The sequence below is a fragment of the Meriones unguiculatus genome, chromosome 8 (assembly GCF_030254825.1).
Source record: "Meriones unguiculatus strain TT.TT164.6M chromosome 8, Bangor_MerUng_6.1, whole genome shotgun sequence".
NCBI lineage: Eukaryota > Metazoa > Chordata > Mammalia > Rodentia > Muridae > Meriones > Meriones unguiculatus.
In genome coordinates this window covers 75,289,129-75,302,116 of record NC_083356.1, presented here as the reverse complement: position 1 = coordinate 75,302,116, position 12,988 = coordinate 75,289,129, and the positions used below count along the sequence as shown (strand labels likewise).

At 47.5% G+C, this 12,988-nt stretch overlaps 1 protein-coding gene and 1 non-coding gene across 3 annotated transcripts in view; one reads left to right on the top strand and one right to left on the bottom strand.

Moving 5' to 3' along the window:
- Stxbp1 (syntaxin binding protein 1) overlaps positions 1-12,988 on the top strand; it is a 58,881-nt gene that overhangs the window by 15,462 nt on the left and 30,431 nt on the right. For both annotated transcript variants that reach the window (XM_021661695.2, XM_021661777.2), the window contains exons 2-4: positions 9,352-9,401; positions 11,033-11,114; positions 12,799-12,875. In XM_021661695.2, coding sequence (XP_021517370.1) covers positions 9,352-9,401; positions 11,033-11,114; positions 12,799-12,875 — 209 coding nt within the window. The remainder of the gene's footprint in view (positions 1-9,351; positions 9,402-11,032; positions 11,115-12,798; positions 12,876-12,988) is intronic.
- LOC132656100 (small nucleolar RNA SNORA31) lies at positions 2,036-2,163 on the bottom strand. Its single transcript, XR_009594041.1, has one exon. It is a non-coding gene; the product is annotated as a small nucleolar RNA SNORA31 (small nucleolar RNA).

Genomic DNA, 12,988 nt, shown 5'->3' with positions numbered 1-12,988 from the left:
GCCATGTCTTGGGTCCCATGGTACACAGACTTACAGCTTATCACAGGGTCTGTAGTAAGAGAAACTCAGTGGTCCATAGAGAAGTGCTTTCAGACTAGAGACCAAATGGGGAATTAGTACATAAGCACTCCCTGGAGTGTGGTCTGCAGGAGAGGGGCAGCATCTCTTTCAGATATAAGCTGCCTCCCTCATCAGTCATTCACTGCCCTTCCTTCCTTCCTTCCTTCCTTCCTTCCTTCCTTCCTTCCTTTCTTCCTTTCCTTCCTTCCTTCCTTCCTTTCCTCCCTTCCTTCCTTCCTTCTTCCTTCCTTCCTTCCTTCCTTCCTTCCTTCTTTCCTTCCTTCCTTTCCTCCCTTCCTCCCTCTCTCCCTCCCTCCCTCCTTTCTTCCTTCCTTCCCTTCCCCCTTCCCTCCCTCCCTCCCTCCCTCCCTCCCTCCCTCCCTCCCTCCTCCCTCCCTCCCTCCCTTCTTCCTTCCTTCCTTCCTTCCTTCCTTCCTTCCTTTCCTCCCTTCCTCCCTTCCTCCCTTCCTCCCTCTCTCCCTCCCTCCCTCCTTTCTTCCTTCCTTCCCTTCCCCCTTCCCTCCCTCCCTCCCTCCCTCTCTCCCTCCCTCCCTCCCTCCCTCCCTCCCTCCCTCCTTCCTTCCTTCCTTCCTTCCTTCCTTCCTTCCTTCCTTTCTTTTTTTCTGTTGGTGACATGCTAGGGATTAAACCTGGGTCCTCATGAATGCTTGGCAAGCGCTTGCCACTGAGATGCCCTGCCTTCCTTTAAATGTTGAGACTTGGACTTGGAGTAACTTGTCTGGTAGGCCTTGAACTTGTAATCCTCCTGCCTCAACCTGCTGAGTAAATGGGATTACAGGTAAGCACCCCCTCCCCCTACCTAATAGACTCTTTTGTTGTTGTTGTTGCTCAGAGTATCAAAAAAACTAAGGCTTTAAGAAATGGAAATTGTTTTAGTTTCTGTCTTTGCTGATCCTGCCATCTGCGTGAGTGTGAGTTTTTATAACATCACAGCTCCTTTTATCCGAGAAACACCATGTTTAGTGGACTTTAGGAAGAACACAATAACCCTTTTTATTTATTGTTGTGTCTGTTATTATTTTGGTGCTGATTTCTGAAGCTAGAGCCACATCCATGCAAAGGGAGTATGGCCTCTAAAGTCCCCGAGGATGTCCCCCATGTTGACCAGCCTGAGAGAAGCTAGCTTCTTGACCTTTTGGCTTTCAACCTTACAAAACATGGGAAAACGAAAGGAGGATCCTCTGGAAAGAGGAAGTGAAATCTTCCCTGACTGTGGTCTCTGATTGGCAGCTCGATGCCATGCACCTTCCCTCAGCTGCTGGCAGGCAGCCATGTCATAACCTTGTTGTGGATGTTGTAACCTTGGGCATCTGAGTCTTCTGCAGCTTCTGGGTGTGTTCACCAGTGTAACCAAGCTATCATCAACCCAGCTTCAAACCCTTGGGCCCCGTTCTTTCCTCTAATCAATCCTCTACCACCCCAGAATCGAGCTTAAATGGGCAATGCGGTAGCCGCTGAGCCCTTACAGAGTCAGGCATCCTGCTCTTGCCCTGTGGCTCGTGCTTTGTGGTCTTTCTTTTGGTCTCTCCTACGTCTGCAAAGGACAGTTTAGATGCAAGTAGTAAATAAAAGTCTTAGCTTCATGCTGTTTGGTAAGGTGAGCTGGGGGACCTGTCAGCTGAAAGCTCTGTGCGGCAGCCCAGAAGTCTGCATTATCTATTTCTTTATTTCTGCAAGTGAGCTTAATGCACTTTATTTTTAGACAACCCATATGACATGTCTTTTTTTTTTTTTTTTTTTTTTTTTTTTTTTTTAATGCCTCCTTCCATATAAATCATGGTCAAAACACAGTTCAGGGTGCTGCCAGTCCCGCTTGTCTTAATTCCTGGAGTCCTTTGGATGGTAAGCAGCAGCCAGTTATGTGATGGAGGCAAAGTAATCGCCAATTTGTTTCTGTAAAACAAGATTACATAAGGAGCTTTCCCAGCTTGAGTGTGTGACTTTCCTACCATATAGACGTACTCGCCAATTCAATCTGGACGCCACAGGGCCAGGCAGAACACCCAGGGCACATTTCTTTTGCACCCTAGAACAGACTAGAAGAACAACGACAAACTGCTCTAGGGCTATCAGTGCATGCAGATCTTCATTCATTCATTCATTCAGTCTTATTATATAAACCGTGCTGGCCTGGAACTCACAGAGATCTGCCTGCCTCTACCTTCCAAGTGCTGAGAACAAAGGTATACATCACCACACCTGACTTTGTATCTTTTTATTTTTGAGACAGGGTCTTATTTAGCCTAGACTGGCTTTGGGCTCAGTATGTTGCCAAGGATCTGAGACTTCCTTGTGTTTGTTTTTTGAGGCAGGGTCTCATTATGAAGCCCTGGCTGACCTCAAACTCACAGATCTTCTGCCCCTGCCTCCCCATGCCTAGCTGGCCTTGGATTTGAAAAACTTTTAAAATATTTATTTATTTATTTATTTATTTATTTATTTGGTTTTTCAAGACAGGGTTTCTGTGTATCCCTGGCTGTCCTGGAACTCCCTCTGTAGACCAGGCTGGTCTGGAACTCCCAAATATCTGCCTGCTTTTGCATCCAGAGTACAGGGATTAAAGATGTGCACCACCACTCCTGGCTGACACAGCATTTTTAAACACTACAATTATTAATAAGAAATCTATAATACTTAAGGAATTTAAGTCAACATGCTTCAGAGGTACCTGTGTATCTCTGTTCATTGCAGCATAATTCACAATTCACAAGATATGGCACTAACTTAAGTGTCTATTAATGAATGAGTATAGCATCTTCACCTGCTGAGCCCCCACAGTGAACTTCCCCTCCCCAAGGCAGGGTTTCTCTGTGTAGCCCTGGCTGTCCTAGAACTCGATCTGTAGACCAGAGTGACCTCAAACTCAGAGAGATCTACCTGCCTCTGTCTCATGAGTGCTGGGGTTAAAGGAGTGCACCACCACTGCCCAGCCCACAGCGAACTTCATCAGGGGTACACACTTTGGTGGTGGAGCATAGGTTTGTCATATACAGGATCCTGGGTCTGTCACCAGGACAGAGAAATTCTAAGATGGCGACTGCTCCCATGGAGCATTGCTTGTGTCTTTACATTTATATAACATCATAGTCCTCACTGCATTTGTGTGAGGGCTAAGAGAAGAATTTCCTGATCCATCTGGTTTGCACAGTTTACCTGTATTATCTTTTCAGAGTGAAGGCAGGTGTCCCCAGGAGGCCCTGTGGGAAGACCTCTGAGGCTTCTGTTCAAGCTGTGGCCTTTGGACTGGGTCTTCTGAACACTGGGGCTGTGTGTGAGAATGGAGACGCCCTGGGCTGATGACCTCCCTCAGCTTCCAGGCCCACCGTAGATCACTGTTCACCTCACTCACAGAACTCCACTCATCTGGGATAGAGTTCTGTGGGCATTTTGCCAAATGGTCATGTTATCTCAGATGTCGGATGGGGAGGGAATGAAGATACCAGATGGGAAGGGCGCCAGCATGTTTGAAGGTGACCTGGGCCTGTGGGAGTTGTCATCCAGTCCTGCTGCCTTAGCGACCAGGACGGCTGCTTTCCTGCCTGGACACTGCTTCCTCCTAAACACACCCCAGATCATTGTGTGCATACATCAGAGAACAGCACTGGGTGTCATTCCTCCAGAGCCCATCTTGCTTTCTGAGATGGGCTCTGACTGGGACTTGGGGTTCACTTGAGCAAGGCTGCCTGGCCAGCAAGCCCCAGGAATCCTGTCCGCCTTTCCAGCACTTGGGTTACTTGTCTGGCTCTGTATGTGGATACTAGGGTCAAACTCAGGTCTTCGTGCTTGTGTGGCCTGAAGTGGATGGTGGAAACAACACTTTTGTTGAGCACTTGACCAGTTCTCGGAGGCTTGTGGTCTCTCTCCATAGAGAAGAGCTACAAAGTAGAGAGAATGACATGGGATTATATGCTAGAAAATAGCCCCGGCCACTTGATTCTCCGGGCTAAAATGGGCTCTAATCCACGTTTCCTTTTTGGTATTGGATTAAAGAATGTAGGGCAGGGCTAGGATTGGCTGTTAATAATACCCAGGACAAATATATGCTCTGAGGATTTGGGGGAGGAAATAAGGCTGTTGGAAGGCTGCAGCCGCGCCTGTTAGGTATGCCGTGAACACTTGTGCTCGGCTCGATTTTTCTCATCATGCCTCCACAGTCCCCATTCTAAATGTCTCTTGAGCAGTATTTTTCACTGCATTTAAATTTTTGTTAGCAAAAGATATATTTAGCCGCAGGCATCTGTTAAGCCCAGGTAAAGCAGAAGGGCTGGACTGTCTGTAGCTCAGTGGCGGAGCGCTTGCCCCGTCTCCTGTGAGCACCAGCGCAGCACAGGGAAGCACAGCTTTCGGTGGTGGTAGGAGACTGGGATCAGCGGGAGAGTCGTACAGCCAGCTGAGGCTGTTCCGCGTTTGGAAAAGGAATTCAGCTGACTTTAACAGAAGCCTGGGACACCTGTGCTTTGATGTGCCTCTCCGCACTCCAACAGAAGACTGCAAAGAAAGGCGGAGGCAGCCCTCCCCACAGCGCTTCAGAGCACTGGGTTCTGTTCTCTGGTTTTGTTTTGCTTTTTGCTGGTAGAAGCATGGAGCAACCTTGGGACATACTGGCAGTTAAAGCTAGTCATTTTGTCTCACACAGATACCGTTTTGCTCTGTTTTCCAGTTTGCATGTGGTTTTACAAAGCAGGTACAGCATTAAAGAAAAAAGAGCCCATGAGTTTCAGCAGAGAAATGAAGGACATTTGGGAGGGTTTGGAGGGAGGAAAACGAAGGGTGAAATGATGTAATTATAACCTCAAAAAATAAAAAATAGTAGCCGGGTGGTGGTGGCATACGCCTTTAATCCTAGCACTTGGAAGGCAGAGGCAGGTGGAGGATACCTGTGATTTTGAGACCAGCCTGGTCTGCAGAGCGAGTTTCAGGACAGCCCTGTCTTGAAAAAAACAAAATTAATTAAAAAACCCAAGAGTCCCACAGGAACTCAGGTATTCCCAGATAGAAGGAGCTAATGCACAGAGAGAATAAATAGGTTTGAGACAGCTAAACTACAGCAAAAACTGGTTGTATTTGCATTTGAAACATTGACATGCGAGCCTGCAATGAAATAGGGAGAATTCTAGTGCCCTAGATGTAGTTTTGTGATTTCATTTACTTAAAACAAAATGAAAATAAACAGAAAAACAGGAAAAAAAAATAACACAGTTGTAGGGCTGAAGAGGTGGCTGGGTGGGCCCAACCTGAATCCCATCCCTAGAACGCCATAAAGGTGGAGGGAAAGCCAGGTGTAAAGGAGCCCCGTGATCTTAGCACTCACGAGGCTAAGGCAGAAACATTGCATATTTGAGGTCGACCTGGACTGCATAGTGAGTCTCAAAAAAATAAAATAAAAATCCAGGCTTCCTGGTTTCACTTAAAGTGGGGGCCACAAACCTCAAATTAGCTTTAGAACCGTCCAGAAGTGCTAAAGTGTGGAAATTCACTTCCCAGATCTCTGGGAAGATGCACAGTTTCTTCTTTTTTCCAATCTTCCGCTAGCACTGCTTACTTGCCACCACCCCTGCCCTTGCTGATGTCACCTCCAACACTCCTCACACTGTCACAGGATCCTGCTGTCTCAGCCCAGTCTTCCCAGGTCAGGCCCTCCCCCTCAACTCTTTCTGTTGGATCGTTTACTTTTGCCCACACCAAATGTTCTGATCTCTCACATCTTTCAGAACAAACAAAACCTTGCTTTGCTTTCTCATCTCTGTTCTCTTAATTTACTTGTTCTCTTCTACTTTTTAGCAAGTCTTTCTAAAAGGATTGTCAAGGTCATCTCCCGTCTCTCCTCCTCTCTTCCCCTAGTCTTGTTCCATTCTTGTCTTGATGAGAGCCTGTCAAAGTCCACCAAGCTCATGTCTCTTGAGTTATGGGGGTTTTTGTTTGTTTTGTTGGTTGGTTGTTTCTGGTTTTTGTTGTTGTTTGTTTGGTTTGGTTTGGTTGAGCCAGGGTTTCTTCGTGTGTAGTTCTGGCTATCCTAGACCTTACTCTGTAGACCAGGCTAGCCTGGAACTCAGAGATTTCCTGCCTCTGCCTCTGAGTGCTGGATTAAAGGTGTGTGCCACTACTGCCCAGCCATAGTTATGGATTTTTTCCATTCTTATATTCTATTTCTTTATATATAATTTTTAAAGTTTTTGTTGTTGTTGTTTTGGTTTTGGTTTTTGAGACAGGGTTTCTCTGTTTTAGTCCTGGCTGTCCTGGAACTTATTCTGTAGACCAGGCTAGCTTCTAACTCACAGAGATCCACTTGCCTCTGATTCCTGAATGCTGGGATTATAGGCATGTGCCACCACTACCCGGCTTATATTTTTTAGTTTTTAGTTATTTTGTTTTTTTTAACCTTTATTTTTATTTTATGTGTGTGGGTATTTTGCCTGTATGTATGTTCTTGCACCATTTGCATATAATGACCACAACGGTCAGAAGATGTCAGATCCCCTGGAACTGGAGTTATGGACAGTTATGAGTCGCCATGTGTGGGTTCTGGGAACCAAACTCCAAGTCTTTCTGGAAGAGCAGTCACTTCTCCTCACTGCCGAGCCATTTCTCCAGAACTTTAGTGGTGTGTGTGTGCGCACGCCATGTGCATGCAGGTGCTTGAGGTGGCCAGGTGGTCTGCTGGAGCTAGAGTTACTGGAGGTTGTGAGCTGCCCGTTGTGAGTGTTGGGAGCTGAGCCTAAGTCCCGTCTTTCCAGGCCCCTGCTATATATAACTTCCCAATTTGTAACTGCTGCTGAGACCATTCTTCTACAGCTGCCTACCCAACACCTCCGCCTCGATGGCTCTCATCCACCTTAGCCCCTGGCCACACCAGACAGGGTGGGTGTCTCTACATGGCCTGGCTGTCCTGGAACTCACTACGTAGACAGGGCTGGCTCTGAACTCACAGAAATCCTCCTGCCTCTACCTCCTTTTTACAGTTTTTATTATCTTATTTGCACTGGTGTTTTGCCTGATATAATCTCAAAGAGGCTAGAAGAGATGTTTGGTTCCCTGGAATTGGAGCTATAGATGGTTGTAAGCCAACATGTGGGGACTGGGAATAGAATCCAGATCCTCTGGAAGAGCAGCCACTGAGTGCTATTAACCACTGAGCTATTTCCCCAGCCCCACATTTCACTCTTTAAAAAGGCAAAATAAAACTTATTCTGCTACTGACCATGCCTCTTCTCTTTGTACCCTCTAATAATCTCTGTCTGGGTGCCGTTGTCCCTGTCTAGTACAGGGGTTTTGTTATGTATTTACATGTCACATCTGCCCACTTCTTGCCATCTCCATCCACAGCACAGCAGGTGAGCTCCCCGCCTTCCATGGTTATACAGCACCCATCCAAGAAAAACATACCCTTTGCCAAGGACCACAGGGCACTTGTGTGGTCTGCCTCCGTCCTCAGCCCGCACCTCTTAAGCCCCAAGCAAATGTCAAGTATCTTCTCTTTGTCCACTACAGGCTTCTGTGAGCATCCCTCTCTTTTCTGTCTGGTGGCCGCCTCCCAGCAGGCCCAACTCCCTGTGGATGGCCTCGCTGCATCCCTGTTTGTGCTGTGTCCTGGCTCCTTGCGTATTCTTTTCAGGGTGCTTAGGAGAAGCTTTGGGTGCTGCTTTCATCAGGCAGTGGCCTCCATCGTGAGCCTGTGAGCCCTGGGGAGCTGGCCGAGCCTGTGTTCCTCCTCCAGTGCTGCGCAATATCTGGTCCTCTGTGAGTCCCAGCAGTGCTCACTGAGTGAGGGAGTGAAGGCATGAGCATGTTTCCCCATATCATCGTTTTCAGTGGGCACACAGTAGTCTATTACAGGAATATAACCTAATTGCTCGGTCACTTTGTCCAGTTTTTCACCATACCGCAATATAAGTAAATTAAGTGTCTACTGGAAATGTTTTTGAGCAAGCTGTGGACTACCAGGCTGGCATTTACAATCCTAGCGAGCTAGCTGGAGATGGAGCTCAGGTAGAACACTTGCCTAGCATATGTGTGGCCCTAAATTCAATCCCCTAAAATTACGACGAACAATTAAATCCCAGGAGGTAAAAGTATTTCTCCCATGTTAATCTTATTTCTATATTTTATTTATTTAAGATTTTATAACAGGGTTACATAAGGCTATTCCATGCAGGTATGTAGTGTACCTTGAGCCTTCTCATCAGGATAATGTGGGGCCTGCCTTTCAGAACAGCAAAAGTCGTATTTCCTACAAGGCCTTCCTGGCTGTTCAGATGTGTGTGAGGCCTCTGTGGCTGCTCTGGGCAGCAGTGGTGTGGTAGGAACTGGCCTACCGACATGACAGCATGGCACAAATGAGCTTAGGAGACCTCAAGCCCCTCCTGACTATAGAGGTTGCGGGGGACTCTTGGGCCTGAGGCCTGGTCAGAGCCTTTTATTTACTTAGCCGTGGTTCTCAAAGCTAATATCCTGGGGGTTGGCGGACTCAGATCACAGCTGTCTGCATAGGAAGGTTATGAGGTCATTGGCCTCCTTTTCATGCTCTTCCGAGCCCTTTCCAGACGTCACCTGATTCCAGACATATTGGCTCCAGAAGCAAAAGGGACAGACGGCTGTCCTCTGTGAAGCCAGACATTAATGAGAGCTACAAAGATATAAGATTTCAGCAGTCTTTCTAAGATTTTTTATTAAGGAAAATACAGTTACTGTTCATTCACTAAAATATTCTTTATGTTAACATATACTGGTTTATTATTATTTCAAATGAATCAGTTAATGGGTCTTTTTTTTTTTTAGTTTTTGTTTGTTTTTCAAGCAATATTTGATTCCCTGGATATTGTCCAGGCTAGCATTCTACTACCTCTGTGTCCCTGGCTTGTCTCAAATTCAGAATTTGCCTACCTTAGCTCCTCAAGTTCTGAGATTACAGATGTGTGCACATGCCTGGCTCAGTCTCGCTCATAATATCTGTAGTTATTCACCCATATAGACAACCTCTGGGTCTTTTGTTTTGAAAAGCATAAAGAAGACCTGAGATCGAAAAGTCTGTGAACCAGTGAGTTAAGGAGACAGGAAAAGAGCTGGCTCTGTGGTGGGTAATTGTGGTGGTGGGTGATTGTGGCTCTGTGAACAGATTGGTTGTACTGTAGGCCTGAAGGGAGCGCAAGGCCTAGGAAGATTCCCTAGTGTAATAGGCAGAGGTAGGAGTCTATGAAATTACAGTAACCTTCCCTCTCTCTCTTCTCTCTCCCTCCTTCCTTCTCTTCTCCTCTTCCTTCCCTCCTATTTTAGAGATCATGCATGATGTGATCAAGAAGGTTAAGAAGAAGGGGGAGTGGAAGGTAAGTAAAGAGCAGTCTGTGGCCCTAAAGGTGAGTTCATGTGCGTGAGAAAAGTGTAAAGGGTTGGGGAGTCAGCTCAGTGGACGAAGCACGCCACACGCTGTGCAAAAGCAAGGGCCAGGGTTTGCACCCCGTCAGCTGTACAAGAAAGCTAGGCAGGATGGTGACCGGCTCGTGATCCCAGCACTCAGGAGCTACGGCGTGGCTGTCTGGGAAGCTGCTCACCGTACTAGCAGAATCAGTGAGTTCTGGGTCAGTGAGAGACTCTGACCTGTAAGCAAAGGGAGAGCTATTGAAGAGGACACCTGACATCAGCATGTACATTCCCTTACACACACATGAACACATATGTGCAAACATACTCCCCACCTACACACACACACACACACACACACACACACACACACACACACACAAGAGGAAGAAGGTGGAGTTGGAGGGGTGGGGGAGTGTTTGATAGAAATGAGAGCTTTTTCTAGGACCAAGTATAGCATTATGTGTATTGTCTCTGTCCAGTCTCTTCCTGGACATGGATGCAGTGAGCTGGCTTAGCAGGTGAAGGTTCTCTGATGTAGGTATCACTCTGGCTGGGAGCTGCTGGGACTCTTTTGGAACTTCCTCATGTGCTGGTGAAGGGGCCACACTGTCCATTTCCCTGGAATCAAAGCCCATACATGCTGGGTTCCCTGAGCCTTGGAGCTCATTGGGAGCCTAGTTCTGGCCCTGTGGCATGCTGTTTGGTTTTCACAGGTTCCCAAGGGGAGGCCCTCTGCTAAGAATGCATAGGCATGTCGCTCTGTCACCCTTTTCATGAGGCAGGGCTTTGTAGACATGGGAATGTCCATGTGCCTCCTCAGGAAGCCAAGGGGCTGCTGTGCGGCAGCAGAAGCTTTCTGATTGGGCTGTCTGCCCTGGTGGGTCCTCTGCTCGGGGCCTCCTGCTTTCTTTCATGAAAAAGGAAAGGTCTTGTTTTCACGGTTGGCTCTTTCTACTGTGGGGTGAAAGGACACAGGAAGATGAGGTGAACACAGCAGGTGTGCTTCTAGTCTGGACAGAGATGTGTGCTGGTGAAGGTGGAAACCCTGACAGGGGCTGCATGAGCCCCGTGAACCACCATGCATGTGGACACTAGCCCGTCTCTCAGGAGAGCAAGTTGTTGCTCTAAGGTAACCCCAATAATGGCTGCCTCTGAGTGTTGGTGCCGTACATGGCTCCCTCCTCTTCTTATTTCATTTTGTATAAATGCTTATGAGGTCAGTGAGGATAAACACTATTGTCTAGAAGGTGAACTTGGGGAGTAAAAGCAAGCTTGCATCCCAGCATGCCTGTGGGCCATGGGGAATGGCTTCTCCCGCATTCTCCATTCTGAGAAGTTTTGTTTTGTTTTGTTTTGTTTGTTTGAGACAGTGTTTCTCTGTGTAGCTTTGGTTGTTCTGGACTCACTTTATAGACCAGGCTGGCCTCTAACTCACAGAGATCCACCTGTCTCTGCCTGCCTGAGTGCTGGGATTACAGGCGTGTGCCACCGTACCTGGTTTATTCTGAGTAATCATTTGGAAGCCTCCTACAGGAAGCCAGTGAGAGAATGAGGGCAGGAACGGTGCATCCCTGAGCGGTTCTCTTTCTTCCAGGTGCTGGTGGTGGACCAGTTAAGCATGAGGATGCTGTCCTCCTGTTGCAAGATGACAGACATCATGACCGAGGGGATCACAAGTGAGCACGGCACTGTCGCCTTCCCTTGCAGCATGCTGTCCCCTCCCTATCCATTACTGCCCTGTGACTTTAGATGCTTCCTGCAGCCCGTGTGGTGGGACTGTAAGCCCCTGTGGCGCCTGAAGCGCCTGTTCCTGATTGGAGCCCCCACGCAATGCAGCATTCGTTACTCCTTAAGTGCAGGCTGAGGGAATGCCAAATAGAAGAGCTAGATAGAGAAGAAAGACAGGGGAGAGATGCTTCGCTGGTTGGAAGTGTATGCTACTCTTTCAGAGGATCCAGGTTCAATTCCCAGCACCCTCACTGGCTCAGGAGAATGTCTGTCGGTTCAGCTCTTCCAAAAAGTACTTGGCACTATGCAAGAAAGTTTAAGGTGTGCGCGCCTTGTGACCCAGAAGGCTCTGAGTTAGATGTGGATTCTGAACCAGCTCAGTGCTGAGCAAGCATGAACAGGAGTGTGCACAGACTGTTGCTCACTGGAGGCCCATATGGAAACAGTCAAAACACCCATCCAGTGTAGAAAGGTTGGAGCCGATGGTACGGCTTGGTGGGCAAAGACATTTGCTGCCAAGTCTGATAACCTAGTTTGACCCCTGTTACCCATATGGTAGAAAGAGGGAACCAACTTCCATAGGTTTTCCTTTGACATCCATGTGTTACATACACACATACACACTAACTCAGACAATAAGCAAACAAATATAAAGCAATTAGAAACAAAAGGAGAATGGTTAATTAGATGCTGTGGCACATGCCTGTAATTTCAAGACTCAGGAGTCAAGAAGATTACCAAGATTACCGTAAATTCAAGAATAGTCTGGGCTATATAGTGAGGTTTGGGCCCAGCCTGGGCTACAAGTGAGATGCTGTGTTAAAAAGGGGGAGGGATTGTAGAATGGTTACCCTACAGCGTCTTACCGCAATAGAAACAAGCAGCCACTTACTGCTAACAGTTTAACTACTGAATCTGTTAAATAGAAGCGACAGAAGAAAATGGCTGAGGAGATAGCTCAGTCAGTAAAGTGCTGGCTATGTAATCATTTGGGCCAGCCTGGTATGGTGGCTCACATCTGTAATACCAGCACTCAGGAGGCAGAGGCAGGAGGGACCCTAAATTCAAGGCCAGCCTGGTCTACATTACCAGCTCGTGTCTATAAAGAAAATAATGTGAAACAAAGTCTCTGGCTTTGCTTCATCTTGGAGCTCTTAGAAGAAGTGCAGTCTCATGGACAATGTATTTGCAGCGCTTTATTAGGAATGCATAGGAAAGCACCTGCTTGGTTTGGTCCACAGAGCTGTAGGTTGAACCCTGGGTCACATGTGCGCCTGGCAAGTGCTCTACACCATGATCCGAATCTCCAGCTCAAGACAGCTGTTGACAGATAAACCCATCATGGAATTTGAAGGGAATTCTAGGGAGTCCTTTAGATGAAAAGAGACTGAAGGGGCAAAGGGTCTGTCCTTGGCAGCCTTCCTCTCCGAACAGGTCAAAGGATGTTAGCTGAAGTGTGCAGAACTTGCTATGGCAAGATTTCAGAATTTCTAACATCTCAGGCTTCATTTCCAGGGAGCATGGTGCTTAAAGAAGGGGCAGGGGCTCTCTGCAGTCTTGTCTGTGCCAGTCTGAGAGCTGGCTGGCTGGCTTGTAGTTTTCTGAGTAACTCTGGGCCGTGTCTCTGTCTAGTTGTGGAGGACATCAACAAGCGCAGAGAGCCGCTCCCCAGCCTGGAGGCTGTGTACCTCATCACCCCGTCTGAGAAGGTAAATCCCTCAGTGTTAGCTGCTCAGGCTGAGACCTGGGGCTTAGGCTCCGGCACAGAGCACCTGACATTTCTAGGTTAAGCATGCATTTAACACACTGCTCTGTTGAAGCA